This window comes from Penicillium solitum (genome assembly GCF_028829755.1).
Source record: "Penicillium solitum strain IBT 25940 chromosome Unknown utg000001l_segment0_segment0, whole genome shotgun sequence".
Classification (NCBI taxonomy): Eukaryota; Fungi; Ascomycota; class Eurotiomycetes; order Eurotiales; family Aspergillaceae; genus Penicillium; species Penicillium solitum.
Window position 1 is genome coordinate 3356513 of NW_027072121.1, and position 23970 is coordinate 3380482.

The following is a 23970-nucleotide window of genomic DNA, read 5'->3' on the forward strand; positions in this document are numbered from 1 at the left end:
ACTCTTGCATCTTGCTAGTTTGGCTTTCTGCTATTTTTCGTTTTTGCGTTTGCTATTCTGTTTCTGTCTTTTTATGCGTGTTTTTACCAGCGATGAGTTGGTCGACTAGTTCAGTCTAGCATACTCCAAATCCAACTCATCCCAAATGAATCCTTTGCCTTTCCTAGTAGATCAACTGAAAGTAAGCATTCAAGATACATCGCTATTTGTTCTTCTACACGGACCTAGCTGGGATATCGTGTTCAATGAAATGTTGTATTGTCATACTAAATCTTCATCTTAACTCCTTCTAACCTTCATACAGTGGCTACTACTACTGCTATCAACAATAGTACACCATCAATTGGCGCACCGTCGAGAGCACCATACGCTCCAATGACTACAAAGTCCAGTGGACTGCGTGAAATTGGATGATCGGGTAACCAAGCTGTAACACCAACTAATCAAGTATATGAGATTGGATCTTCTGGTCCCAAGGACACGACGGCTTGACTGAAGCGGACTGTGCTAGATGAAATCAACCTTCAACATAATTCAATCTCACACATTATCGCTCTCTTTTACAACCCATTTTGATGAATCTTGAAGCCAAAGGCATGTAATGCATCGGCAGTCTCAGGAAACTAAACCGAAAGTAGAAGAAAAGGTCACTAGCCATTGCGATCGGATAGTAAAATACCATTTGAGAGTTCCCCTATAGTGGCAGGTTGAATTGTCTCTTCTCATGAACAGCAAATTTTCTTTCAGCTAATATCATAACAATCCAATAAATTGCAGTGGCGATCTTTAAGATGGCTCCACATAGCGCTGTCCGAATCGAAGCTTCGATGATAGTTTATTTTTGTCTCACAATCAAAGCAATACCAGATATGTCCATGACTATCTGAACACCCTACGCGTCCAGGTCGCCTAATAAAGCTAACGTGACGGCGGCGGATGTGCTCGATCGCATCTCCCATACTCTCAAAGTCTTCATCGTGGAAACGGCACGTATATATAGACATACTAGAAGGGCTTCAATACCTAAATATTATTCTAAAAAGTCGTTAGCCGTATCCCTTTAAGATGTACGAATAACTGACAATTCTTCAAGTATTGGCAAAATACAGCAGTTTGGTTAAATCTGCAACTTGGGGATATCGAAAGGCGAAGAAGCTTTTCTGCAGGAATCAGTTAACTATATAGTTCTTTGTTTTACTCCAAAAATCATGATGATAAGTCGATCACTTGCCATCATGATCATGACTACTGGACATGGTAAATTCTAGACTTACCTATGTAAATGGATACCCAAGAGTACCATTTAGCACGAGTCAATACATCCATGGATGTATTGAACTTAATGCAACCATCAAACTAGTAGGTTGCCTGATATTTCAGGTCATGTAACTAACTATCCCTTGGCATTTGCCAATCATCGATTAAACTAATTTTCGAAACAATCTTAATTTAACATGCATGTACATATCGTACGTACAGCATAACATGTCAACTGAAGCTGAAAAGTGAAGTTGTACACAAAACACGTGGGGCGACGTCATCGGCTTATAAGATCACGGGTGGCAGTCACCGCTCTGCCTGTGACAAACCTTGGAAGTTCTTGAACCACCTCTTGTAAATCATCATAACCACCGTGTGGGTGTTTCCGACAAAAAGTGTTGTGAACCGTAACAGTCCGGCCCCCAATGACCGTCGATACATCCCGCGTTTAGCCTCCATTTTAGGGGGTGGAGATCAATACCAGCTCAAACACAGGGGGCCCAGCTCCGTACAAATATCCGAATGGCGGGCCCGATCCACACCTACGGTCCGAGTTGCCTGCTTGTGGATGAAGAGCAGGACCTCACCACATTTCAATCGCTTCCATCACCACCAGAGATCCGGTCACAGTTCTTCTATATTTCATCATTGCCGATCGATGATCCACTTGCTCCTCTGCCTCCACCTGCAAGCCAGGGGACCGGGAATGAGAGACTTCCTCCCACGCCATTCTCGGCCAGGGATAACATCGCCTTAGAGGAAGCTTGGCATGATTTACGGGAAGCGAGAAAGACCAAATTGGCGGGTAATCACAGATCCAGGCCAAATACATCGACAGGCTCCCCTGGGATAGCTGTGCCCGGTCATGAATCGGTCTCGAGTGTCGAACGGCGCATACCAGCCAACCAAGAGGATCCCTCATTGGTTGGCAGTAGAGGAAGCACTCTGAGCAACCTTCAATCGTTCCCGGACGACCTACCCTCTCGCAGTCACAAGAGTCACATCGCTTTTGCCACCGGCAGCGCTGAAATACGAAACCATGGCCCCGGCAAAGCAAATCGCGTAGGCTCTCCACTGGGTGATGGGTTCAAACACGATACTCCGAGAGGAATTGCCATCGATCGGAAAAGAGAGCGTTCGTCTTCAGTCAATGAGTCCAGTGCAGCCAAAAGAAGAAGCAGTTATTCATCAGAGGCCGAGAACGTGGGTGAAGGCGGCGAGGAGATTGGAAGTCTACGAGCTGATCGCTCTCACGATGCAAGCATTAGTGGCTCTCCTTTTATACGTGCGCCGATATCTCAGCCTCAGACGCCGCTTGGTCGCTCATTTGAGTCGTCTTCGTCAAGGGAAGGAGGCGAATGGCAGGCGGAACTCAGAACCAGTACTGCTCCTCGAAGTGCCCCGAAACCTTCGGGCCTCAGAACGACTGTGAGCATAGATCAGTTGACCCAGGACTCACAGCGGGAGAGAACAGAGGAGGCAAATGCACAGTCAAAGATTCCAGTCGGTGTTTCACGGCTTCATCTAGTCGAGTTACCGAATCTCAAGGTGAATACACTTTATCCACTCGTCTCTGAATCGTAATAACGCTTTTCATAGATGAAACCTATCTACTGGAGCCCTCTTCAGGACATATCAAGCGTGGTCCGAGCTACTTGGTTCTACAAGAATACCATGTTACCCGTTGAGACTGAGCTTGCGAACAAATTGGAGGAAGGCTACGTTTACTTGAAGCCATGGAGCGACACCTGGCAAGATGAACTGAATAGTTGTGTGGAAAACGGGGCTGATGCCGAGTTGAAAATTGTTCACCCGCTATGGACAACACAAGACAGCCAGCATACAACCGCACAAGCGCCAGAGAGTAGTGATTCGCCTCTGGGTGAGGCGGAGGATCCCTTGATATTCGACGAAAATCGAGCTGCTGGCGGCACCTCTGTCCAATCTGAGAGTATCAAGTCATACCTCACATCCAGTGCCATCTACGTCGATGCAATAAATGCTCAAGTACTTCGGCCCAGCTTACTTCCCTCAGTATCGAGGGGACGACGACCTCTTAATGCAATAAGGAAAGGCCGCCAGATAGGAATACCTGTGGTTCGCGGGTTTAGTCGAAAATTGTGGGAACAACTGCACCCATCAAAGCCCAATCCTATCGATGTGCGCCATTACATCCGCAAAACCCAGTCGAAAAGTCCTTCTGCGCGAGGTGAACAAATATGCTATGCATGCAAGATGGAAGAGTCGCGACCACCTCCAACGGACTTGGTTCTCGTTGTCCACGGCATCGGGCAAAAGTTATCGGAGAGGATGGAAAGCTTCCATTTCACTCACGCCATCAATGCGTTTCGGCGCGAGGTGAACATGGAGCTCAATAACGAACCTGTCTGGCCGCATGTGCGCCAAGATCATGGGGGAATCATGGTTCTTCCTGTGAATTGGCGTACGAATTTGTCGTTGGATGACCCCGATGTTGAGTCTGATATCGAGGACCCAGCTAGCAACAATTTTTCCCTTGCAGATATTACGCCCCAGACTCTTCCCGCTATCCGATCCCTGATCAGCGATGTGATGCTTGACATCCCTTACTATCTGTCACACCACAAACCGAAGATGGTCAAGGCGGTGGTTAGAGAAGCGAACCGTGTGTATCGCCTCTGGTGTAAAAACAACGCAGGGTTCCAAGACCACGGCCGTGTACATCTCATCGCTCATTCTCTCGGAAGCGTGATGGCTGTAGACATTCTCAGCCACCAACCAACACATGTTCCTCGGTTTGACTTTTCCAACACGGCATTACACAGCGACATTTTCGAGTTTGATACTAGACATCTATTCCTATGCGGAAGTCCAGTCGGCTTCTTTTTGCTTCTCAATAAGGGTACGTTTGAACCCTATATCATTCTGCCTTGTATCTAACATCCTCGCAGCTAGTCTTCTTCCCCGAAAAGGCCGGGACAAGCCGGGCAGCGAAGGTGACGATCTACTTCGCGGCGTTGCCGGTGAAGCGGGTCAATATGGCTGTCTCGCCGTAGACAACCTCTACAATATCATGCACACAACTGATCGTAAGTGGATTGCATAACCTCCCCAGCCGGTTTTCACATCCTATTTGCCTCTTATACTAAAAATCCCTACCAGCAATTGCATACAGAGTCAATGCAACGGTAGACTCAGACCTCTCCAACTCCCTCAAAATGGGCTCTATCCCCAGCTCCAGCTCCACTTTTTGGCAATCCTTCGGAAGCGTCTTCCGCTGGAGCTCAACCCCGTCATCATTATTGCCCTCGACAACCCCTACCCGCCCCGCAGCAGTCTCCAAGCTCCCATCCAATGTCGAGCTCGAGACCCACGACTTCACTCGCGAAGAGATCGCTGAAAAACGCATGCTTCTGCTGAACGACAACGGTCAAATTGATTATTATCTCTCAGGTGGCGGCGGCCCGTTGAATATCCAGTACCTTAACATGCTGAGTGCGCATAGCAGTTACTGGACACTGGGTGACTTTGTGCGGTTCTTGGTTGTGGAGATTGCGAGAAAGCAGGGAAGAGAAGGGACGCTGCCTGCTTTCCGGTCTGAGAAGAAGAAGGGATGGAAATACTCAAAGGGATGATTCTTTTTTGGGGCTATCTATGTACCTTACCAGCTTCGATGTTGATTTTGTTCTCTATCCAGGTGTAGATAGAATAGGTACCTATAGTACCTTCGTGGTTGTAATATTCGCATACAAACATACACCTTGAATCGTCCCATGTAAAACCAACAGTGTATTTGCATTCTCATCAAAAATGGAGACTTACAGCTGTTGACTGCGCATCGTCTGTACAAAGAGAGGATCGAAAAAATGTGAAGACAAGATCAGAATGCAAGAAATATACAAAGCTCAGAAACAGACAGATAAGAAACCGAAATACAAGCAGTTTTCAGGAGATTCAGTCTCCGCATTGCAGGCAATAAATCATATATCGTGTCACATCTCTAGCAAATTACCCGAGTGTCCGAGCCATGAACATCCCCCATCAACAAAGCCTCCACAATCTCACCCTTGATACCAACTCCACGTCCAGCCCGCAGCACCACCAATGCATTTGCTTTGGCCAAACTGCCGACTTTCGAAGACCGCTGTCCGGCACCCTCAACCCCCGTGCTCGTGGCGTACAGCCGACCATCCGAGCGCGACGCTGTCACCACGGCACGATGGTACTCCGTACGCTTGGGATCAAGCGGGAAGTGATGCGTCAGGACGACAGCGACACGCGGGAGACCAAGCTGCGGCGCAAGCCAAGGCTTAGAGCTAAGTGCCTGGGAGCTGTGGCCCAGGCCGGCGAGCTTGTGCAGTGAGGGGAGAACAAACAGATTGAGAGTGACGAGGGCGGAGGCCGGGTTTCCAGGGAGCGAGAAGATGAGTTTTGATTGGCGCTCCTGCTGGGAGGATGTGGCGTCGCCGGTTGGTTTGAAAGGGACGGTTGCGAAGGTGGTTGGTTTGCCCGGTTTCATGGCAACGCGGCCGAAGTGGATGGTGCCGCCGAGTGAGCGCTCGATTGTCGGCTTGAGGAGGTCGAGCTCGCCCATTGAGACGCCGCCGGTTGTGATTATCACGTCGACGCTGGCGGAGGCTCGGCCTACGCCGCGGAGAGAGTCGCGGAGGGCGTGCTCGAGCTCGCTGGCAGGTGTGTCGCGAGCAATGCCGAGGTCGACGGTTTCGAAGCCCCATGAGTTCAGGCATGAGAGAAGAGATGGGCGGTTGGAGTCGCGGATTTGACCGCCTGTCAGAGTTCGCGGGTCATTGTGCTCGACGAGCTCATCGCCGGTGCTCAAAACACCTACCCGTGGTTTCCGGAAGACTTTGACAGTCTTAGTGCCGGTTGATGCCAGTAGGCCAATCTCTCCGCCGACAGGAGATATTAGGTCCCCGCGGGCGACGATTTTGGAGCCTAGTGTGACATCGCTGCCAGGCTCGCGCACATTCTCGCCGGGCTCAATATCCTCGGCGAGAATTTCGACTGTCGCTTCTTCCTGGCCGTCAGGTGTGCACGAGTCCAAGGTCGTATCCTCCACCATAACTACGGCATTCGCATTTGGGGGGAGAGGGGCGCCAGTGGTAATTCTAGCGATGGTCCCCAGTTGCAATGGCTCTAGATTCCCGCCGACATTGGCATGGGTAATGGATGCTACAGGGAATATCCCCTTCGTGGACTGGCCGGCGGCACTAGAGTCTGGTGCAATGACAGCGTAGCCATCCACGATACTAGCTCGATACGCTGGCACGGCCTCTGCAGCGTAGACGTCTTCGGCGATCACCGAGCCAATCAAGGATGTGGTAACTGGGACCTCAACGACTTCTGGCTCGGGAGTTTGCTCATTGATCCGCCGAAGAGCCTCATCTACAGACAGCATTGGGTAAGGTGAAGAGCGATAGCGCCGGTTAGGGCCCGCGCTAGGGTCGTTGGACTGTGGTCTCTCTGACGGCGACGTGTGCGCTTTTGGAGCCTTATGTCCATGTCCATGGTCATGACCATGATGGTGGTGATTATGGTGGTGATGATGTTTATGATCACCAACACCGGCCTCTGATTCCAGCTTCTTCACACCTCCGGAATGGAGGTCGCGTGAATTGGCCCCAGCAGACTGCAGGCAGGCATGTGGAAGAAGTTTAACAACAGCGTCGAGGTTCTCCATGGCTCCTTTGGGTGAACCGGGCAAGGTAATAATCAAAGTCTTATTACGGACACCAGCAACTGGTCTGGCCATCATAGCAACTGCGCGGGGGATTAGCTGAAGTAAATATAGTCAAAGAGAAGCGCCATGGCAGCGCCCCTGATGTCATGCTCACAGGGGGTTACTTTCAAGGAGGCAGCAATCATGCCGTGTCTTGAGGTCTTGGTTAGTTCACTAGCGTCAATGCGGCAGCCCGGGTATCCAACTCACACTAGTCCCGGCGCATGGCGTTGGATTAGAGGGGACACGGCCTAGTGATGTCATGAGCATACGGCCAAGGTCAAGCAGATCAGAATCACGAACTTCAGGAGTGTTGTCCTTGATAGCAAATCCTGTTCCTCCACTAAGGAGGATGAGGTTATACCAATTAGGGCTATCGGCCCAGTCGTGTATGGATTGCTGGATCTCCAACACGCTGTCCGGGACGATCCTGAATGCGGGGGGTTCCCACTTCCCCTCTGCGGCCAAGATAGGCGTAAGGGCATCAACAACCTTGTCAGAAGCGGGGTCTTTCGAGGCAGTGTCTGAAACAATCAGGATTGCAGCTTTTAGTTTGGTCTCCATGATGTGCGCTGTGCATAGAAGTCTGGGGAAGTGGATGTTTTGGTGGGGGAAGTTCTGTTAAGGGAAAAACCATCGGACTATCGCCAGACCCCGACGTAAATTAGTGTTTACTGCAATTGGTGAACTGAAATTAATGCCAATGCTGCTTCTCGTATGTGCCAATCGTAACCATTTTTGAAAGGCCAGCCTCTTGCCCAGATGTTCATATTCACTTGATACGAATTATCCCGAGGTCCTTGTAGGCCCAGCCTCGAAAACCAGGTTTGAATGCAACCTCACTCAATTCAACCCAATTAGATTGGGAACTATAGAAAACATCTAACTACATATAGATTGGCTTTAAATTAATTTTGAATACCAGGCTTCCATGTTACTTCAGATTGTCAAAAAGCCAGGCTAAATAGAGACTACATTGAGTGCCTACATGTAAATATAGGTCAAAGTGATTTCATCTGGTAGTTTCTACAAATATTCGTTCACATCCCTAGTGTAACAAGCTAGAACTAGCTCACGCGGCCTCAGATCTGATACATATGATCCCCGGATCATTGTTGCAATTCGGCAAAACCAAAATGGCTCTACGTGGTCGACCCCAGACGCCCCAATGCGGTGTATATCGAAACATGAACATGAAGTATGAAAACGAGAATAAATAGGCGAATCGGATCGCCTGGAGCGTATGTTTCGAGTGCCCGATATCTGTTTGCCGCCCAAATTTGAAGCTCTTCTCTCTCAACGGAAAGCTCAATTTCAGGCCGCCTCCAAAACCGACGCCTTTTGGGCCACGAGAAGACCAACAATCAAACCGAAAAGACCCAGGACTGAGCTGAAAATCTCGACGACAAGAATCTTGACGAACCTAAAAGAGAAAACAATGTAAGTGACAGCCCTAAATATCATATCAACAATATCACAAGGACCACCTACAGGCTGGGGTCGGCCGCATCGGCCAGGGCAGCACCACTTCCATTGATACCAACAGAGATACCGCAAATCAGATTGCAGACGCCGACTGTGATTCCTCCCCAGAAGACCGCGTATCCAGTGTAGTAGTTGCTGGAGGTGTGGATTCCGCCTTCGGGTACCGGGCTGAGCTTGGAGGAGAAGACAATGGCCATGATGACACCGTAGATAGCGACGACTTCACAGAAAATAATGGAGATCAAGTTCTTGGTGCGAATACGGGGTGCTCGGACACCACCACCAACAATCGATGAGCCGGTCAGGAAGATACCCCTAAGATAATACGGTCAATATCGCGATGCCGGATCACGTTAGCGGAGATCAGCTTACCATGCTGCGCCGACAACTGAAAAGCCGATACACGAAGCGATTCCGATATTTGCCCAAGCATAAGGAGAAACTTCCTCAAGGAAACGGCCGAACTAATACGTGTCACGTTAGTAAAAATTGCGAGCAAATCGCTTGCTTTTAGCGTAAATTCCGTACATTGAACGCTTCTCCCTCTCCGTGGAAGAGCAAATCTAGAATCCAGACCCTCTCATTAGCTGCCAGATCGCACCTTGGATTCATTGGAACGTACACAATCCCACCACGATGAGAGCGGTGGTGGAGACACCGGCCGGGTAGAGGTAAGCCATGGCGACCTCTATAAGCCTGATGACGAATAAATTAAAAGGTCAGGATGATCGCAGACGTAAAACGCAGCCGATAAGGTAGCTGAAGCTCTGGGATGGAAGCGGGTGATGGGGGACTCGGTGGCCGGAGCGGATTAACTGCTCCGTTCGGGCGGTGACCTCGCGATATGCTTCCCCGGACGTGTTGGACCACCTGTTTCCTCCTGATTTACTGTTCTTTCAAGGGAAGACACTTGTCTTAACCTTCTATATTCTCATTTGCCTTGTTCTCGTGTCTTTTAACCAGTCGCAAATCACTGACCTTATTCTGTGCCGCTTTACTACCCCTGAATTTCAACCGCATCAACATCTCCGTGACAATGGCGTCTGCCTCCGGGGTTGGGTCGTATTCGAACCCCTTGAAGAAGTTCAAGTAAGAATTGAGATGGCGCAGTGTTTAATTAGGAATTAATTGCTAACGGATATATGTAGGCTGGTATTCCTAGGCGAACAGAGCGGTAAGCGTCTCATCACTCCATACCTCTGCTACATGCGCTCTGGTCAATGAAAGGCTACCACAAGATATCTAACATTACTGCAGTCGGCAAAACATCATTGATCACTCGGTTTATGTATGACTCGTTCGACAACACATACCAAGCAACTATTGGCATCGACTTTTTGTCCAAGGTACGTCACATTATACCCCGCACAAGGGGCCCAATTCATTGGGCATTGCCCCGAGGAGCTATCTATTCGCGAATATCGGGGCTAACTATCGTATCTAGACTATGTACCTTGAAGATCGGACTGTCCGTCTTCAGCTTTGGGATACCGCCGGCCAAGAGCGATTCCGTTCCCTGATTCCTTCCTACATCCGAGACTCGAGCGTTGCTGTGGTGGTGTACGATATTTCGAACGCTAAATCTTTCCAAAACACACGAAAATGGATTGATGATGTGCGCGGAGAGCGTGGAAACGACGTGATTATTGTGCTGGTGGGCAACAAGACAGATTTGAACGATAAGCGGGAAGTCACCACCGCACAGGGCGAGGAAGAGGCAAAGAAGAACGGATTGATGTTTATCGAGACCAGTGCAAAGGTCGGGCACAATGTGAAGCAGCTCTTTAGGAGAATCGCTCAGGCTCTTCCTGGAATGGAAGGCGAGGCCAAGCAAGGCGAGAGCACAAGTATGTTCATTCTCATGCTTTACCCACCGACTTCTCATACTGACCATAACCTTTCTCCCAGTGATTGACGTCAATATCAATCCCAAGGAGACGACTAGCAACGACGGCTGTGCCTGTTAATATTCCCCCGCATCCATTCTCCAGTCCCTAGGTACCCTACCTCGATGAGAATCGAGGCTGTCCATGATATCCTACAATTTTCGAAGATGTACATGTTTATTCTTTCTTTCTCGCCCCTTGAGTCGATAGCGCGTGTCTAGATCTTTCAGTGCCAAATGCGGTTGTATCCAGTTTATTTTCCGAGCTCTTGGGAGGAGACAAGGTGTTTTGATTTCCGTTTAACCAGCATCATACGTTTTTTTTTTTGTGACAGTTGAAGTTACTTCGCTTGACTTCCTTTGGGGGTCTTCTGATTATCGCTCTGGCAGCATGGGCTAACATGTCTGATATGCGTGATATGCTTTAATTGATGAAGCTGTATAATATGGCATTCCCCTTCTGGGTAACGCACCGCATAGCCGGCGCCAATGAAATATGAACTCGACACTATCATACCCATTAACTAGAATACTTAAGGTATATGTCGTGTTCTGGTTTTTTTGCCAAAAGTTGCCCATAAATTGCTTCATCCGTCACCAATATACCACCCAAGTCTTAGAAGACAAACCCCTTGACATCCATCTCATGCTCCAAATTCCACGCTCTCCTGATTAAGGAGTCGACCCTGTTCGTGTCTGTGATTCCGCCGTGTTTGGCAAGCGCGTGAGTTTTTGCCTCGATTTCAGACCTAGCGATGTCTGTCAGAACATAATTATATCATCTCTTAGGAATATGAAGAGCATACCTTGTCAAAGGAAGTTCCGGGTCCCCCTTTGCAAATGTGACTGATTCCGTGAAAGACTTCCCGGACTCGCATGTAACAATAACAGTCCCTTGCCACCTCTCTGGGAACTGGGAATCGATCTCCGCATTGTATTCCATCTTCACTCGATTCTGGAATTCACGAAGAGAGACATCCTTCAGATCAGCTTCAGTAAAATCTGTTATCATAGCTTGGCCTTTCTTCGCCGCAATGGCTAGTACAAAACCCATTGAGAACTTGCTCTGATGAACTGTGTCGCCATTACCACTTAGGCTAAGGACGTTAATAGCAGCCTGGTATGTGGGAACAAGGACAGAGTCGATATCGTCAAAAGCAACATTGTTCTTGGCCATTAGGTTCAACAGTGCGTCCACGCTAGGATGTGTGTGTCGACAAGATGCGTGCCATTTGAAGCTCGAGCGAACAACGGCAAAATTTGTGCCCAGGTTCTGGTCAATTGCCTCTGGGTTTGTTTCGCCGGGGACAAGAGCAGCTCCCATTGCGCGTGGTCCTTCTAAGATATCTTGAGGGCCTAGAAGGCCATCACGGGCAGAATAGGCAGCGAATATACCGTCGAAACAGGCCTTTGCTGTGTGTACTTGTTTTGAGTGGGTTGCATCCATCAAAAACTGCCATAATCCTGCGGCTTGAGTCCCAGCTGTGCCGACTGCTGATAATGTCTGGTTTGCATCAAGCTTCAGAAGGTGGGCTACAGCTGCTGCAACTCCAATCACTCCACCTGTCGCGGTGGTATGGAATTTCTATAGCACAAGTTAATCGTGGAACATTGGCTGACTATTCCTAGGGTTGCTGGAATGGTGATGTTCATAAAATCCCAATGAAGCTTACCTCATAATGGCTCTTCCCCAGATACTCTCCAACGCGGCAACCGACTTCGTAGCCAACCACGCAAGCAGTGATGAAATCTTCTCCACTTGCCCCGATATCTTGAGATACTGCAAGGGCAGCTGGGAAAATTACAGTGGCCTATAGTCAAATAAGCATTGTGTTTTTCGGCATCTGGTGTATAGATAGTGGGCTACAAGCACAATGAGAACACAGGCAAGACTCACTGGATGCATGATGCTTCGATTGTGTAGATCATCCTGCTCGACCACATGGGATGCAGCAGCATTAATCAGACTAGCAAATGCTGGACTAGTGGTGAGGGTTTGGGAGCCATCAATTAGTTCACTCTTCCCACTAGACGGGCCCATTTGAGCTGCAAATCGCACCATTGCAGAAACGGCAGGGTGGCTACTACCGGCTATGGCACAACCCAGAGTATCTAGGAAGAAATCCTTGGTGCGTTGGACCACGTCATCAGGGATGTCGTTATACTTCAAATCGGCGGCCCATTTGACCAATCGATCAGTTCTCGTTTCTTGACTGGATGAGATAGTCATTGCGGAGATTCTTGCGGGACTGGTTATGACAGAATGAATGAAGTGACTTAATACAAACTCTACGTTTGACGTCCAGATATATATGCGGGGGAAATATGGGGTAGGGCACGTCGGTGATTTATTTGTTTCCCCTCTTCCAAGTGTGAGCTACATATCTTCCCGAGGTATATATACAAATGACCCATGAAGCCGATTTGGGAGTATACAACGAACGGGCTTTGGTATGTTGAATAGATATTCAGTCAAACTAGAGCCTTTCAATAAAATAGTATTCATTTCACGTTTGCATAAATAGTTTAAATAGCAAGACCGACAGAGTAGACAGCATATAGCCGACTTGGACCAATTCCGGAATATTTATGCCTTGACCATAAGGCATTAACAATGATAGTTCAGGCATAAAAATTTCATAAGTTTTCATAAATGCATAAAATGATCAGTAACGTAAGGGGGCAAGCCACCTGCCTAGGAAAATGTAGTTTTCTGTTACGCATTGCCTTCGAGGCCACATGGAGTTTTGTTGATCAGACCAGGTAGAATCTATACATATATTTAAGAAGAACGGTATAAATATTTGATCAAATATGAATTTATTAAGTAATTGAATAACTTGAATGACTTTCCAGGGTTGCAAGTGAAATCATATCCAAAACGGAATCAGGAAATTGATCTGCGGGCGGATCGCCCGGGAAATGGCGCCCCTGGACCATCTGCGGTGCCATACACCCAGCCTTTTTCCTCTTCCCTTACTTTGCCCGTATATATACCCAACCACATTTCCATCGCTATTCCCATCTCGATAACGCACATTCCTGGCCAGTGGCCCTAACACACACTCATGGGGTTCGCTTCCCGTTTTCTCCGCATTCCGCGGCCAGAGGTGAGTCGAGATCGAATCTTATCCATTGCCCCCCCGGAGCTAACTCATTTCGTCAAAAGTCCTTTTTCTATGTGATGAGCTTAGAGACTGGTGCTTCATTGATCACCCTTTCACTGCTTTTGAATAAAATCAGTGGCCTCTATGGCCTGCTGGCCCTTTTGACCGGCTACCACCTGTCTCCTGTACAACTCTCAATGTACCTTTGGTCCCTCGTTGCCCTTGGACTCGCCGCACTCCTCTTCCCACACATCCGCAAACAGTCGCCTCTACAATGTCTCGCTCTCACCTACCTCTATGTATTTGACAGCCTGATTAACGCCGCATATACCGCCGCTTTTGGTGTGACTTGGTTCTTGGTGGTATCGCAACATTACGACAGTGGCAAAGCCGCGGGGCCAGGGGGCGACACGATCGCCCAGACTGCTGGCTTCACCAGCCCCAAGTACGATGCGGCCTACGTCGAAATCCAGAACACAAAAGACGGAAACAACTTCGTCGCTCATCCCCCGCGTGCGGCCGAAGATCTGAGCAATGTCGTCCTCCAGCCCGAGAGTATTCCGAGCATCATCTTCATCTGTCTTCTGTGGGTGATCCGAATCTACTTCGTTCTTGTGATGCTCGCCTTCGCACGCCAGGCCCTCCGTCTCTGGGTTGCGATTCCCCGGCACACCCAACTGCCGACCCACAGCCGCAACGTTTCCGTCGCCAGCGTTGCCGACATCGATCGGGAACCTTTCTCCCCCTACAGCCCCGACGGCCAGGGTTGGCAAGGCAAGCTGGGTCGCGTGATGATCAGTATCGGCCACAGCTATTGGTTGGGCGAAGAGGAGGACGGTAACTGGCTCAGCGGCATCAACCACAAGTTCCGCAACCGTTCGAACAATACGGAGCTGCCCGGTGCGCTGGAAAGAGAGAGGAGACGACGTTCTGGAACCGGTCCCCCAGCACCGTCGCCATCTATTGTTCGATCTACTGTCCTACAGCAGCCAATTCCTGAGCATGCACCCGGTGGCATGAATGTGAAGATGCAAGATTGGACCGCACCTCGATAATCGTTACAATTGCCCTAGCGGCTATTGAACAAGATTTGAACAAGATTAGTCGCACTAATGTACAGCCCTCGCTTGGACTCGGCTCAATGTCTTCAACTCCCTACCTTCTGGCCGTACCAAGCCAGGGGACACAATCCACCTTGGCTCTTGTGTCTGTCCTATCGTTTTATGAGGTCACTGAATCGGGTAACCGATCATCTGGCTTCACTCGATACTCCACCATCACGAAGCCCGAGCCCCTTTTGCTCGATACTTACGACACACTGCATATATGAATTTGGAACAGGTCCAGGTATATGGCGATGATCAAATCACTCTGTGCCGTTGATCGATATCTGGGTCCCCCCTGTCTGGGTCTGGACGGCGTTTTAAATCCCATTATGGGGATTGGGGTTGGTTGAAGGTCACACTCACGGTCATCCATCTCACATCCACGATTTTGGCGTCGGGGCATGGATATGTATATTGCTTATCTGAAATGGGGGTTCTGCATATTTCCCCACGAGGGTTTCATGTCTTGTTTTGTACACAATTGCTTTTGGACACACCTCACATATAATACCAGTATAATTTCTTGACGATTTAACCGAGTATGGTCAGTAATATTGAAATATTTGAGTTTTTCCAACTCTGAAGGCTACTAATCCTTCTAATACGAAGTGAGATTAGTAGTAGATTAAGTTTTTCCTTTTTTTTTTTTTTTATAGGACTCGGCCGAATTATTATAATAAGGCTGATTGGCCAGAGCCATGATATACTCGAGCGAGATCGGTGAAGACCGACCTTTAACCTTCGGCATTTGACCGGTAGTCTTGTTCCAGTAGGGATTCCCTTCAGGTCTTTGGACAGCCGAGCCCTAGAATAGGCTGAAAAGACGAGAATATACCGAATAAAATGTATTCGTTGGACATGGGTAATTGCCGGGGTGCTATTGGTACGCTAAAAGCATGAAGAAAAATGCCTAATTGATGCTCTGTGAGTCAAATCACCTGGGCACAAGATAACTCGGGATTATTAGACTTCATGTCATCCCGTAGATCAAGCAAATCCCTTGACAATCCCGAGATTTAAGTATTATTTTATAGATTTGTAGATATTGATGTAGTTCTATTCGATGCCAGGTACCGCCACCAGCCATCTGCAGGCAAACCCCGACGCTGACGTGCTCGACGGCATCACGGGATCCCCCGCACTGGGCCCAAAACGGAAAGTTTGCATTTCCATCGGCCGGTGTTTGCACTGATGTCGTGATCGAAGACCAATCAGCAGATTGCTGATCTAACCCCCCGACGACGGAGAATTGAGCGAGCGAGGGAAAGAAAAACCACTGGTTCTTTTTTTTTTCCTTGTCTAGAAAGAGAATTCCAAGAGAGCTGAGAGACATCATATTTAATTGTCTCCTCTCACTTGTTACTATTTCTCTTCGGATCTGTGCTGCGAGTGGGAGATCGCTGCATACATACTGATAAGGTATATCGCGATTTTTATCATCCCACTTGTGCTGCGAGCTTAACAGCCAATAATCGCAAAAATGGCATCTATTTCAAGCGCTGCTGAAGCGGGTAAGTCATTCTCTATTACATCTCGTTCTAAAAAAAAATTAGGGGCAATGGCTGATCATCATGCGATTATTGTATAGTGGCGAGAATCGCCTACCTCACCAGCGACACCGTTCTCTCCGTGCAGCCCTCGCTGCAGAATGACTCATTGTTCTCCAAGTCGCTCAAGGCCCTCAAGGCTAACAAGAAGAGCAACCTTTCCTCAAAAGTCACCGAGGTAAGTTGGAATTGTTGGGATTGCGAAACCGGAGCTCAACTAATAGTATACCCAGGTCCAAACTGTGCGCTACAATGAAGATCCACTCCTGTCCGCCTTCACTCCCCTTCAGAATGGCGAGACTACCTCCGTCGTCACCAGCTCCTCCGTCCTAATCACCGCTGTCCCCCACCTTTACCGTCTCGCTAACAGCCCCGTGGTCATCCACGTTGCTCTGGTGCCCTCTCCCTTCCCCGATTACTCCGTGATCAGCTCTATCCGCCAGTCCGGTTTCACATTCCTGCACTCAGAGACAGTGCAAGAGGCCCAGGACATCGCTATCACAGCCCACGCGCTTGCTCACAAGTCTGGGAAGGGTGTCATCCACTTCTTCGACCCCTCTAACTCGGCCAAGGACCCCTCTATTCCCGAGGAAGACGTTGAGGTCGTGAAGAAGGTTCTTAGCGTTGGTGGAAATGCTGCCACCTCTGCCGGAACCCAGACTCTTTACGCCGACTCCGGTCGTGTGGCCACTGTCACCGAAGAGGCCGTGGGTACTTCACCCGCTGGCCAAGCCGAGCCAACGAACTTGACTGCGCCCTCTCAACCTCAAACTCCTTTCAACGCTAGCGTTGACAACTCATCAGTTGGCTCCTCGCGGAGAGATAGCAGTGCTGGCAGCGAAGCCCCGAGCTCGACCGCGACGACTGTGGACAGCGCCACCGTCCGCCCTGTTAATGCGGGCGATATCTTCGAATGGACAGCTCAGGTTTGGAACACTCTGTTCGAAGAGGTGGGTCGCAGATACAATGCCATTGAGTACACTGGTGTTGCTGATGCTAAGTCTGCCATCTTCGTCTTTGGCTCTACCGGAGTCTTCGTGGATGCTCTCGCCAACGCCGGTGCCAACCCGGAGTTGGAGAACATTGGCCTGATCACTGCTCGCCTGTACCGCCCCTGGGTCGGTGGACAGATTTCCAACTCTATCCCTACCTCCGTTGAGAAGATCGCTGTTCTCGAGCAGGTTCGCAAGACCACCCGATGGGGTCCTTCTTTCATGGACTTGTTGTCCAGCCTCACGCCCTCTGGCGCTCGCGCTCAGGCTCCTCAAATTGTCGGGTACCGTCTCGGATATATTGAGCCCTCTACCGCTGTCCAGGCCCTTCGTGGTGTCTTGCAGAACCTAAACTCCGCTTCTCCCATCCAGAACCTTGACATCGGAAGCTCTCAGGTTCCTACTGTTCAACACGCTCTCGAGCAGCCTCGCATTGAGAACGCTTACTTGAAGATCTTGAACCAGCTCTTTGGCGAGCGCCTCCACATTGCCAACCAGCTTGGATCCAACAACGCTGGTGTTTCAAGCACTATTGCCGTAAGCCCCGAGTTTGGATTTGGTTCGCTGCTGGCTCGCCAGGAGCACCGCCAGCGCTTCATCCGGGAGGTTGAGGAAGCCACCAAGTCTACCGCCTTTGCCACTGACGTTCCCAAGACTTGGTTGTCTCGCTGGGCTCTGAATGTGAAGGAAGCCGCCAAGGCTAACAAACTGGCTCCTGATGTGATCAGTCGCCTCTCCAACGATGGCTCCGCTATTTCCCGCCAACTCCTTCAGTCCAAGAATCTCTTCTACGAGGAGTCTGACTGGCTGATCGGCTCCGATGCCTGGGCTTACGATTTGGGCAACTCTGGTGTTCACCACGTTCTCGCATCTGGTGCGAACGTGAACATGCTCATTATCGACTCCCAACCCTACTCTGAGCGCGCTGCATCTGACGCTACTCGTCGCAAGAAGGATATTGGTCTCTATGCCATGAACAGAGGTAACGCATACGTCGCCTCCGTCGCTGTTTACAGCTCGTACACCCAGGTTCTTCAGGCCATGTCTGAGGCCCAGCAGTTCAACGGTCCCTCAGTTGTTGTCGCCTACCTGCCTTACAACCAAGAGAACGACTCGGCACTCACAGTGCTGCAGGAGACCAAGAAGGCCATCGATCTCGGCTACTGGCCCCTGTACCGCTGGAACCCCGACAACGAGGAGAAGGGCGAGCCAAAGTTCTCCCTGGACTCCGAGCGCATCAAGCGTGATCTTGAGGAGTTCCTCCGCCGGGACAACCAGCTTACCCAGCTCATGAACCGCCACCCCAAGTATGCCCCTGTTCTCTCTGAGTCTTATGGCACTGAGGTTCGTGCTTTGCAGAAGAGAAATGCCAAGGACTCCTACGAGAAGCTCTTGGATGGTCTGTTCGGTGCTCCTCTCACCATTCTTTTCGCATCCGACGGTGGTAATGCCCAGAACATCGCTAAGCGTCTTGGCAACCGTGGTCGCGCCAGAGGTCTAAAGACCATGGTCATTGCTATGGATGAGTTCCCTCTTGAGGACTTGCCCACCGAAGAGAACGTGGTGTTCATCACTAGTACTGCAGGCCAGGGTGAGTTCCCTGTGAACGGTCGTGCTCTCTGGGAGCACGTCAAGAACACCGGTGATCTCGATCTGTCCACCATCAACTATTCCGTTTTCGGTCTTGGTGACAGCCACTACTGGCCCCGCAAGGAGGACAAGATCTACTACAACAAGCCTGGAAAGGACCTTGATGACCGTGTCGCCTTCCTGGGTGGCCGCAAGCTCACTGACATTGGCCTCGGTGATGACCAGGACCCGGATGCTTACCAGACCGGGTACTCCGAGTGGGAGCCCCGCCTGTGGAAGTCTCTCGGTGTCGATAAGGTGGAAGGTCTGCCCGAGGAGCCTGCCCCTATCACCAATGAGGATATTAAGATCGGCTCTAACTTCCTTCGCGGTACCATCGCTGAGGCTCTTCTTGATGAGAGCACTGGCTCTATCCCCGCTAGTGACCAGCAGCTGACCAAGTTCCACGGTACATACATGCAAGATGACCGTGATCTCCGTGATGAGCGCAAGGCCCAAGGTCTTGAGCCTGCCTACAGCTTCATGATTCGCTGCCGTCTCGCCGGTGGTGTTGCCACCCCTAAGCAGTGGCTGCAGATGGATGCCATCAGTAGCTCACACGGTAACGAGACCATGAAGCTCACTACCAGACAGACCTTCCAGTTCCACGGTGTGATCAAGCGCAACCTTCGTGGCGCTATGCGTGCCATTAACAACTCCATGATGGACACACTCGCTGCCTGTGGTGATGTGAACCGTAACGTTATGTGCAGTTCTCTCCCCGAGCTGTCTTCCTTCCACCGTGAGACCTGGGCTATTTCTTCCAAGATCAGTGAACACCTGCTGCCCTCAACTTCTGCCTACCACGAGATTTGGCTGAAGGACGACAACGACAAGAAGGTTCAGGTTGCAGGAGATGCTGTCGTTGACCACGAACCCCTCTACGGTCCTACCTACCTCCCCCGCAAGTTCAAGATCACCATTGCCATTCCTCCTCACAACGACACTGATGTCTATGCCCACGACATTGGTTTGATCGCCATCAAGGGCGCCGATGGCCACCTCGAGGGCTTCAACGTTCTGGCTGGTGGTGGTATGGGTTCCACCCACAACAACACCAAGACCTACCCCCAGACTGGTCGCATGTTCGGATACATTCCCGCCGACAAGATCCACCTTGCCTGCGAGAAGATCATGCTCGTGCAGCGTGACAACGGTGACCGCAAGAACCGTAAGCACGCCCGTATGAAGTACACCATCGACGATATGGGTGTTGAGGCTTTCCGAGGCGAGGTCGAGAAGCTTCTTCCCGACGGCCTCAAGTTCGGTGAACCCCGCCCCTTCGAGTTCAAGTCCAACGTCGATACATTCGGCTGGATTAAGGATGATACTGGTCTCAACCACTTCACCTTCTTCATTGAGAACGGTCGTATCGAGGATTCTGCCGATTTCAAGATGCGCACTGGTCTTCGCGAGCTTGCTGAGATGGGCAAGGGCGAGTTCCGTCTCACCGGTAACCAGCATCTTATGATCTCTCGCATCACCGATGAAGACCTCCCCGCCATCAAGGAGCACATGGCCAAGTATAAGCTTGATAACACTGCTTTCTCTGGCTTGCGTCTGTCTTCCTCTGCTTGTGTTGCCTTCCCTACTTGCGGTCTGGCCATGGCAGAGTCTGAGCGCTACCTCCCCGTTCTGATCTCCAAGCTCGAGTCCACCCTTGAGGAGTGCGGTCTTGCTCGTGACAGCATCGTCATGCGTATGACTGGTTGCCCCAACGGTTGTGCTCGTCCCTGGCTCGCCGAAGTTGCCTTTGTCGGAAAGGCCTTCGGTGCATACAACATGTACCTGGGCGGTGGCTACCACGGCCAGCGCCTCAACAAGCGCTACCGCTCTTCCATCAAGGAGGATGAGATCCTTGATATTATGAAGGGCCTCCTCAAGCGCTACTCTCTTGAGCGTGATACCGATGGCGAGACCCCTGAGCGTTTCGGTGATTGGTGTATCCGTGCTGGTGTCATCAAGGCCACCACTGACGGACAGAACTTCCACGATGGCGTAAGTGATTCCTTCCATGACATTCACACTATTGATTCTAATAATTTCCTATAGGTTGCCGAAGATGAGGAAGAAGAAGAGTAAATGCTGTGTTCAGCATTTACACATATAATCTCCGATTTTTTATGACTCTCATGGGATTCTAAAATTTGCTTTTTCCTCCTTTCTCACGTTTATATCTCACGTCGCAATGCATTGATGTCTTGGCGATTGTATGATTCCATGCAAAAATGTTAGATTTTCTTTTTTTTCTCTTTTATTCCCTTTCTTCATGTGGATTTCAATGACAGTTCAAGTCTGCTCGTACATATATACTCAAATGATATCATTTTTCTATCACCTCAGGATCAATTGAAACATGCTCGTATTCTCGTAGTCTCGTAACCTGGTAACCCTGGGGCATCAAAAGGTGGCACGAACCCAACCGTGGAATCAACTCAGGGGAGGCGCTGGCGACACATCGGGGAGCTGATGCAGGGTTGACATCACCCCTGGTGGTCTCAACCTTCCAAAGCTTCGTTGACCCAACCTCATCACTTCTTCTAACACTTTCGTTAATGCCCATTTCAGCTTCAGAAGGTCGATCAATATGAACTCGATTCTATCCGCGCCTTTCGCGCCACTGCTCTATCTACGCCCTCGGTTTCGTCAAGATCAGGACTGGTCGTATCGGCAAGCATTGGCAAACACCTTCATGAAAGTCTTCCTACGCATTTTCGTGGCATTTCGCACAAAACCACCACTTTCCCTCAAGCCAGGTCTAGATGGAGACCGCTTCGTCGTGATAGAGCCTGGAGCACCAGAGCTCTACACCAGCATCACAGTAGACGACGAGATCCAGCCAGTGGTTGTAGGAGGCACCTGGTTCCCATCACTCTACCAATACAACACAACAACCACCCAAGACAAGCATGTCGTGCTCCATTTCCACGGCGGCTCTTACATCCTTGGCGACGGCCGCACATCATCTTGCAAGTTCCTCGCCAACAGCTTGCTCGGACATACACCAGTAAGCCACGTCTTCAGCCTACAATACCGTCTAGCCTGCAACCCCAACGGCCGTTTCCCTGCACAACTCCAAGACGCCATCTCCGCCTACTCATACCTACTCCACACGCTGCACATCCCGGCATCTCGCATAGTTTTCAGTGGCGACAGCGCAGGTGGCCACCTCGCCCTCGCACTACTGCGTTACATCACCGACTATGACGACAAGACGATCCTCCCCCCGCCCACCTGCTCGTGGCTTTTCTCGCCCTGGTGTGATATACCCAACTCTCGCGACAAGCATCTCTGGGATAACATTCCCAATGTACAGACGGACTATATCCCACCCTCATTCCCCGCGTGGGGCGCGAAGCATTTGATCGGCAACCTAGAAATCACTAGCGAGTTCGAACCGTATCTTGCGCCCATCTGGCACCCCTTTGTCTTGCCTTCGCCTGTTTTGATTGTTTCCGGTGGCCGGGAGGTTATGTGCCAGGAACATGATCGGTTGGCGAGGCATTTGAGTAAAATGCAGCAGAATGAAGGTCGAGTGGAGTATTTCGTGCAGGATCACTTGCCACATGATATTCTCATGGTTGCTTGGATTTTAAACTTTCGGAAAGAGGCTGATCAGTGTGCTGTCAAAGCTGGGGTGTTCTTGACGAGAATGCAGGCTCAGTCGGAGGAGGATGGTACTCAGGTCCCTTCTGTGGCTTTTGAGTCACGATGATGTTGCTACGTCCACTATTCCCTTTCGGTGTACCATATTGCTACCCACATATGTATTGCTATTTGAGCTAAATTTTCTGAACTCTTGACTCTACATGGGAGAACGACTATGGATTCTCCTGGTCGTACTAGAAACTAGAAAGACCTTTAGCCAACTTCCAACATGTCAGCTCTTTTTTCCACTCATCCCTTCGACATTTGTTTGGTTAAAATAGCCAGGACCGCCTTCCCTAAAAATTCTTTTCAAGCTGTGTTTTGTTTGTCAGTGACCAGACAGCCTCCAGCTTTTTAGACATTTAACCCCCCCCCCCAAAAATTCTTCTTTCTCTCTTTCAATCTCTTTTCTCTTAAGATCCCGTACCCATCGCAACTTACAATCTGCACCAAGGCTTTTATTCTCGATAGTATCATATTTTCAACCCAACGCTGATCAGTGCTGTGATTTCATCTGAAGTCGTTGGCACTATCGACTATCAACCTTCATCGCTCCCTACCCTCAGTGCGTTAACGCGTTGACAACACCAGAAAAGACCCGGAGAATTCGAAGACACGTACAGCTATATCGCCACTGAGCAGTAGCCTACGCACCGTCGCGGTCAAAAATGGCACCCATCCCAGGAGGGATTCACCAAGCAGCTCGCTTTGAGAACCAGTACAGCATAGACTGGACAGACCACGGCACATCCACCAAGATAGCGACAACTGACACGCATACTAGCTACAGAAAGCTGGCAACCTTCTCTCACGAGCTCCAGGAGTGGCCATTTTTGCCCGTGGTCATTGCGAGCGTTCTTTTTGCGATTATCGTGGTGGGCATCGTCGCCCACTTTTGCCTTTCGGGAAGGCACAGGTATGTGATGAATATCCTATTTGTGATTGCGCGGGGCCACTGATTTGAGTTGGTCATGCAGGTATCCGCGGCGAACTGCATCTCCCGAGGATAAGAAGAAGACGGAGGGCGCTGAGTATCTGGATACGGTTGAGGAACCTTGCTCAGGTATGTTGAGACATGCATATGTCTTGCTATGTGCCCGGCTCATGATGTATATAGATGGCTGGATGTGTTTCGTTCTGGCCTGCCATGCTGCCATTACCCTCGGTGGTTTCTGATGCGGAGGAACGTATACAGCTGTTGGAGAACAAGACAGTCAGATGAATACCCCCTGTTCTCTGGTTAGCTAACAATTCACCGTGGAACTGCAGTTGTCTTGTGGAACTTGTAGGTAAGACTACAAATCCCGTGCTTGTGGTCTGAGCCTGATGTGACGACTTATTTATGAGACTGGATCGAATATGGGTTCGAACGTTTAGCAATGGATATTTTTATGTTTAGGTAGGAAAAAAACAGCCCACTCAGCACAAACAAAATGTAAGAAGAGATGTGCAGTCTAAGACTTTATCAATAACAGGGCAAATAGTTAGGAAAGGTTGAGATCTACGTGGGGTCTCGTGAGGGTATTTATAAATTATTGTTGCAGGAAATTTGGATCATCATAGGATGACGTTTCTTAGACTGTGTCTTTGTA

The 23970-nt window shown here is 49.9% G+C and overlaps 9 protein-coding genes across 9 annotated transcripts; 6 read left to right on the top strand and 3 right to left on the bottom strand.

Moving 5' to 3' along the window:
• Positions 1 to 1782: 1782 nt before the first annotated feature.
• On the top strand, positions 1783 to 4874 carry N7455_001296 (DDHD family phospholipase; the record flags this gene model as incomplete). Its single annotated transcript, XM_040951858.2, has 4 exons — positions 1783 to 2808; positions 2860 to 4141; positions 4191 to 4328; positions 4402 to 4874. 4 exons carry the CDS (start codon positions 1783 to 1785, stop codon positions 4872 to 4874), a joined length of 2919 nt encoding a protein of 972 aa, XP_040818615.2.
• Positions 4875 to 5239: 365 nt separating this feature from the next.
• On the bottom strand, positions 5240 to 7543 carry N7455_001297 (bifunctional molybdopterin adenylyltransferase MobB/molybdopterin molybdotransferase MoeA family protein; the record flags this gene model as incomplete). The annotated part of the gene is made up of 4 exons (XM_040951089.2): positions 5240 to 7020; positions 7095 to 7132; positions 7190 to 7230; positions 7283 to 7543. The coding sequence occupies 4 exons, from the start codon at positions 7541 to 7543 to the stop codon at positions 5240 to 5242; spliced, it is 2121 nt and encodes a 706-aa protein (XP_040818601.2).
• Positions 7544 to 8007: 464 nt separating this feature from the next.
• On the bottom strand, positions 8008 to 9205 carry N7455_001298 (H(+)-transporting V0 sector ATPase subunit c''). The gene is made up of 5 exons (XM_040951712.2): positions 9087 to 9205; positions 8993 to 9027; positions 8837 to 8928; positions 8471 to 8779; positions 8008 to 8402 (listed from the first exon to the last, which is right to left on the bottom strand). The coding sequence occupies exons 1-5, from the start codon at positions 9142 to 9144 to the stop codon at positions 8294 to 8296; spliced, it is 603 nt and encodes a 200-aa protein (XP_040817919.1). The 5' UTR covers positions 9145 to 9205; the 3' UTR covers positions 8008 to 8293.
• Positions 9206 to 9342: 137 nt separating this feature from the next.
• N7455_001299 (Rab family GTPase YPT6) lies at positions 9343 to 10463 on the top strand. The gene is made up of 5 exons (XM_040951316.2): positions 9343 to 9553; positions 9613 to 9638; positions 9722 to 9810; positions 9909 to 10311; positions 10373 to 10463. The coding sequence occupies exons 1-5, from the start codon at positions 9501 to 9503 to the stop codon at positions 10429 to 10431; spliced, it is 630 nt and encodes a 209-aa protein (XP_040818530.1). The 5' UTR covers positions 9343 to 9500; the 3' UTR covers positions 10432 to 10463.
• A 502-nt stretch (positions 10464 to 10965) lies between these two features.
• N7455_001300 (MmgE/PrpD family protein) lies at positions 10966 to 12579 on the bottom strand (the record flags this gene model as incomplete). Its single annotated transcript, XM_040950901.2, has 4 exons — positions 10966 to 11098; positions 11156 to 11934; positions 12023 to 12160; positions 12247 to 12579. The coding sequence occupies 4 exons, from the start codon at positions 12577 to 12579 to the stop codon at positions 10966 to 10968; spliced, it is 1383 nt and encodes a 460-aa protein (XP_040818616.2).
• An 838-nt stretch (positions 12580 to 13417) lies between these two features.
• N7455_001301 (inositol phosphorylceramide synthase regulatory subunit KEI1) lies at positions 13418 to 14511 on the top strand (the record flags this gene model as incomplete). Its single annotated transcript, XM_040951860.2, has 2 exons — positions 13418 to 13459; positions 13519 to 14511. 2 exons carry the CDS (start codon positions 13418 to 13420, stop codon positions 14509 to 14511), a joined length of 1035 nt encoding a protein of 344 aa, XP_040817853.1.
• Positions 14512 to 16042: 1531 nt separating this feature from the next.
• On the top strand, positions 16043 to 20812 carry N7455_001302 (sulfite reductase (NADPH) subunit beta; the record flags this gene model as incomplete). The annotated part of the gene is made up of 4 exons (XM_040951320.2): positions 16043 to 16073; positions 16151 to 16287; positions 16343 to 20728; positions 20783 to 20812. The coding sequence occupies 4 exons, from the start codon at positions 16043 to 16045 to the stop codon at positions 20810 to 20812; spliced, it is 4584 nt and encodes a 1527-aa protein (XP_040818669.2).
• A 505-nt stretch (positions 20813 to 21317) lies between these two features.
• Positions 21318 to 22445, top strand: N7455_001303 (alpha/beta hydrolase; the record flags this gene model as incomplete). The annotated part of the gene is made up of 1 exon (XM_040951725.2): positions 21318 to 22445. One exon carries the CDS (start codon positions 21318 to 21320, stop codon positions 22443 to 22445), a length of 1128 nt encoding a protein of 375 aa, XP_040818038.2.
• Positions 22446 to 23046: 601 nt separating this feature from the next.
• Positions 23047 to 23554, top strand: N7455_001304 (uncharacterized protein; the record flags this gene model as incomplete). Its single annotated transcript, XM_040951593.2, has 3 exons — positions 23047 to 23294; positions 23356 to 23441; positions 23496 to 23554. The coding sequence occupies 3 exons, from the start codon at positions 23047 to 23049 to the stop codon at positions 23552 to 23554; spliced, it is 393 nt and encodes a 130-aa protein (XP_040817980.2).
• Between the last annotated feature and the right edge of the window lie 416 nt (positions 23555 to 23970).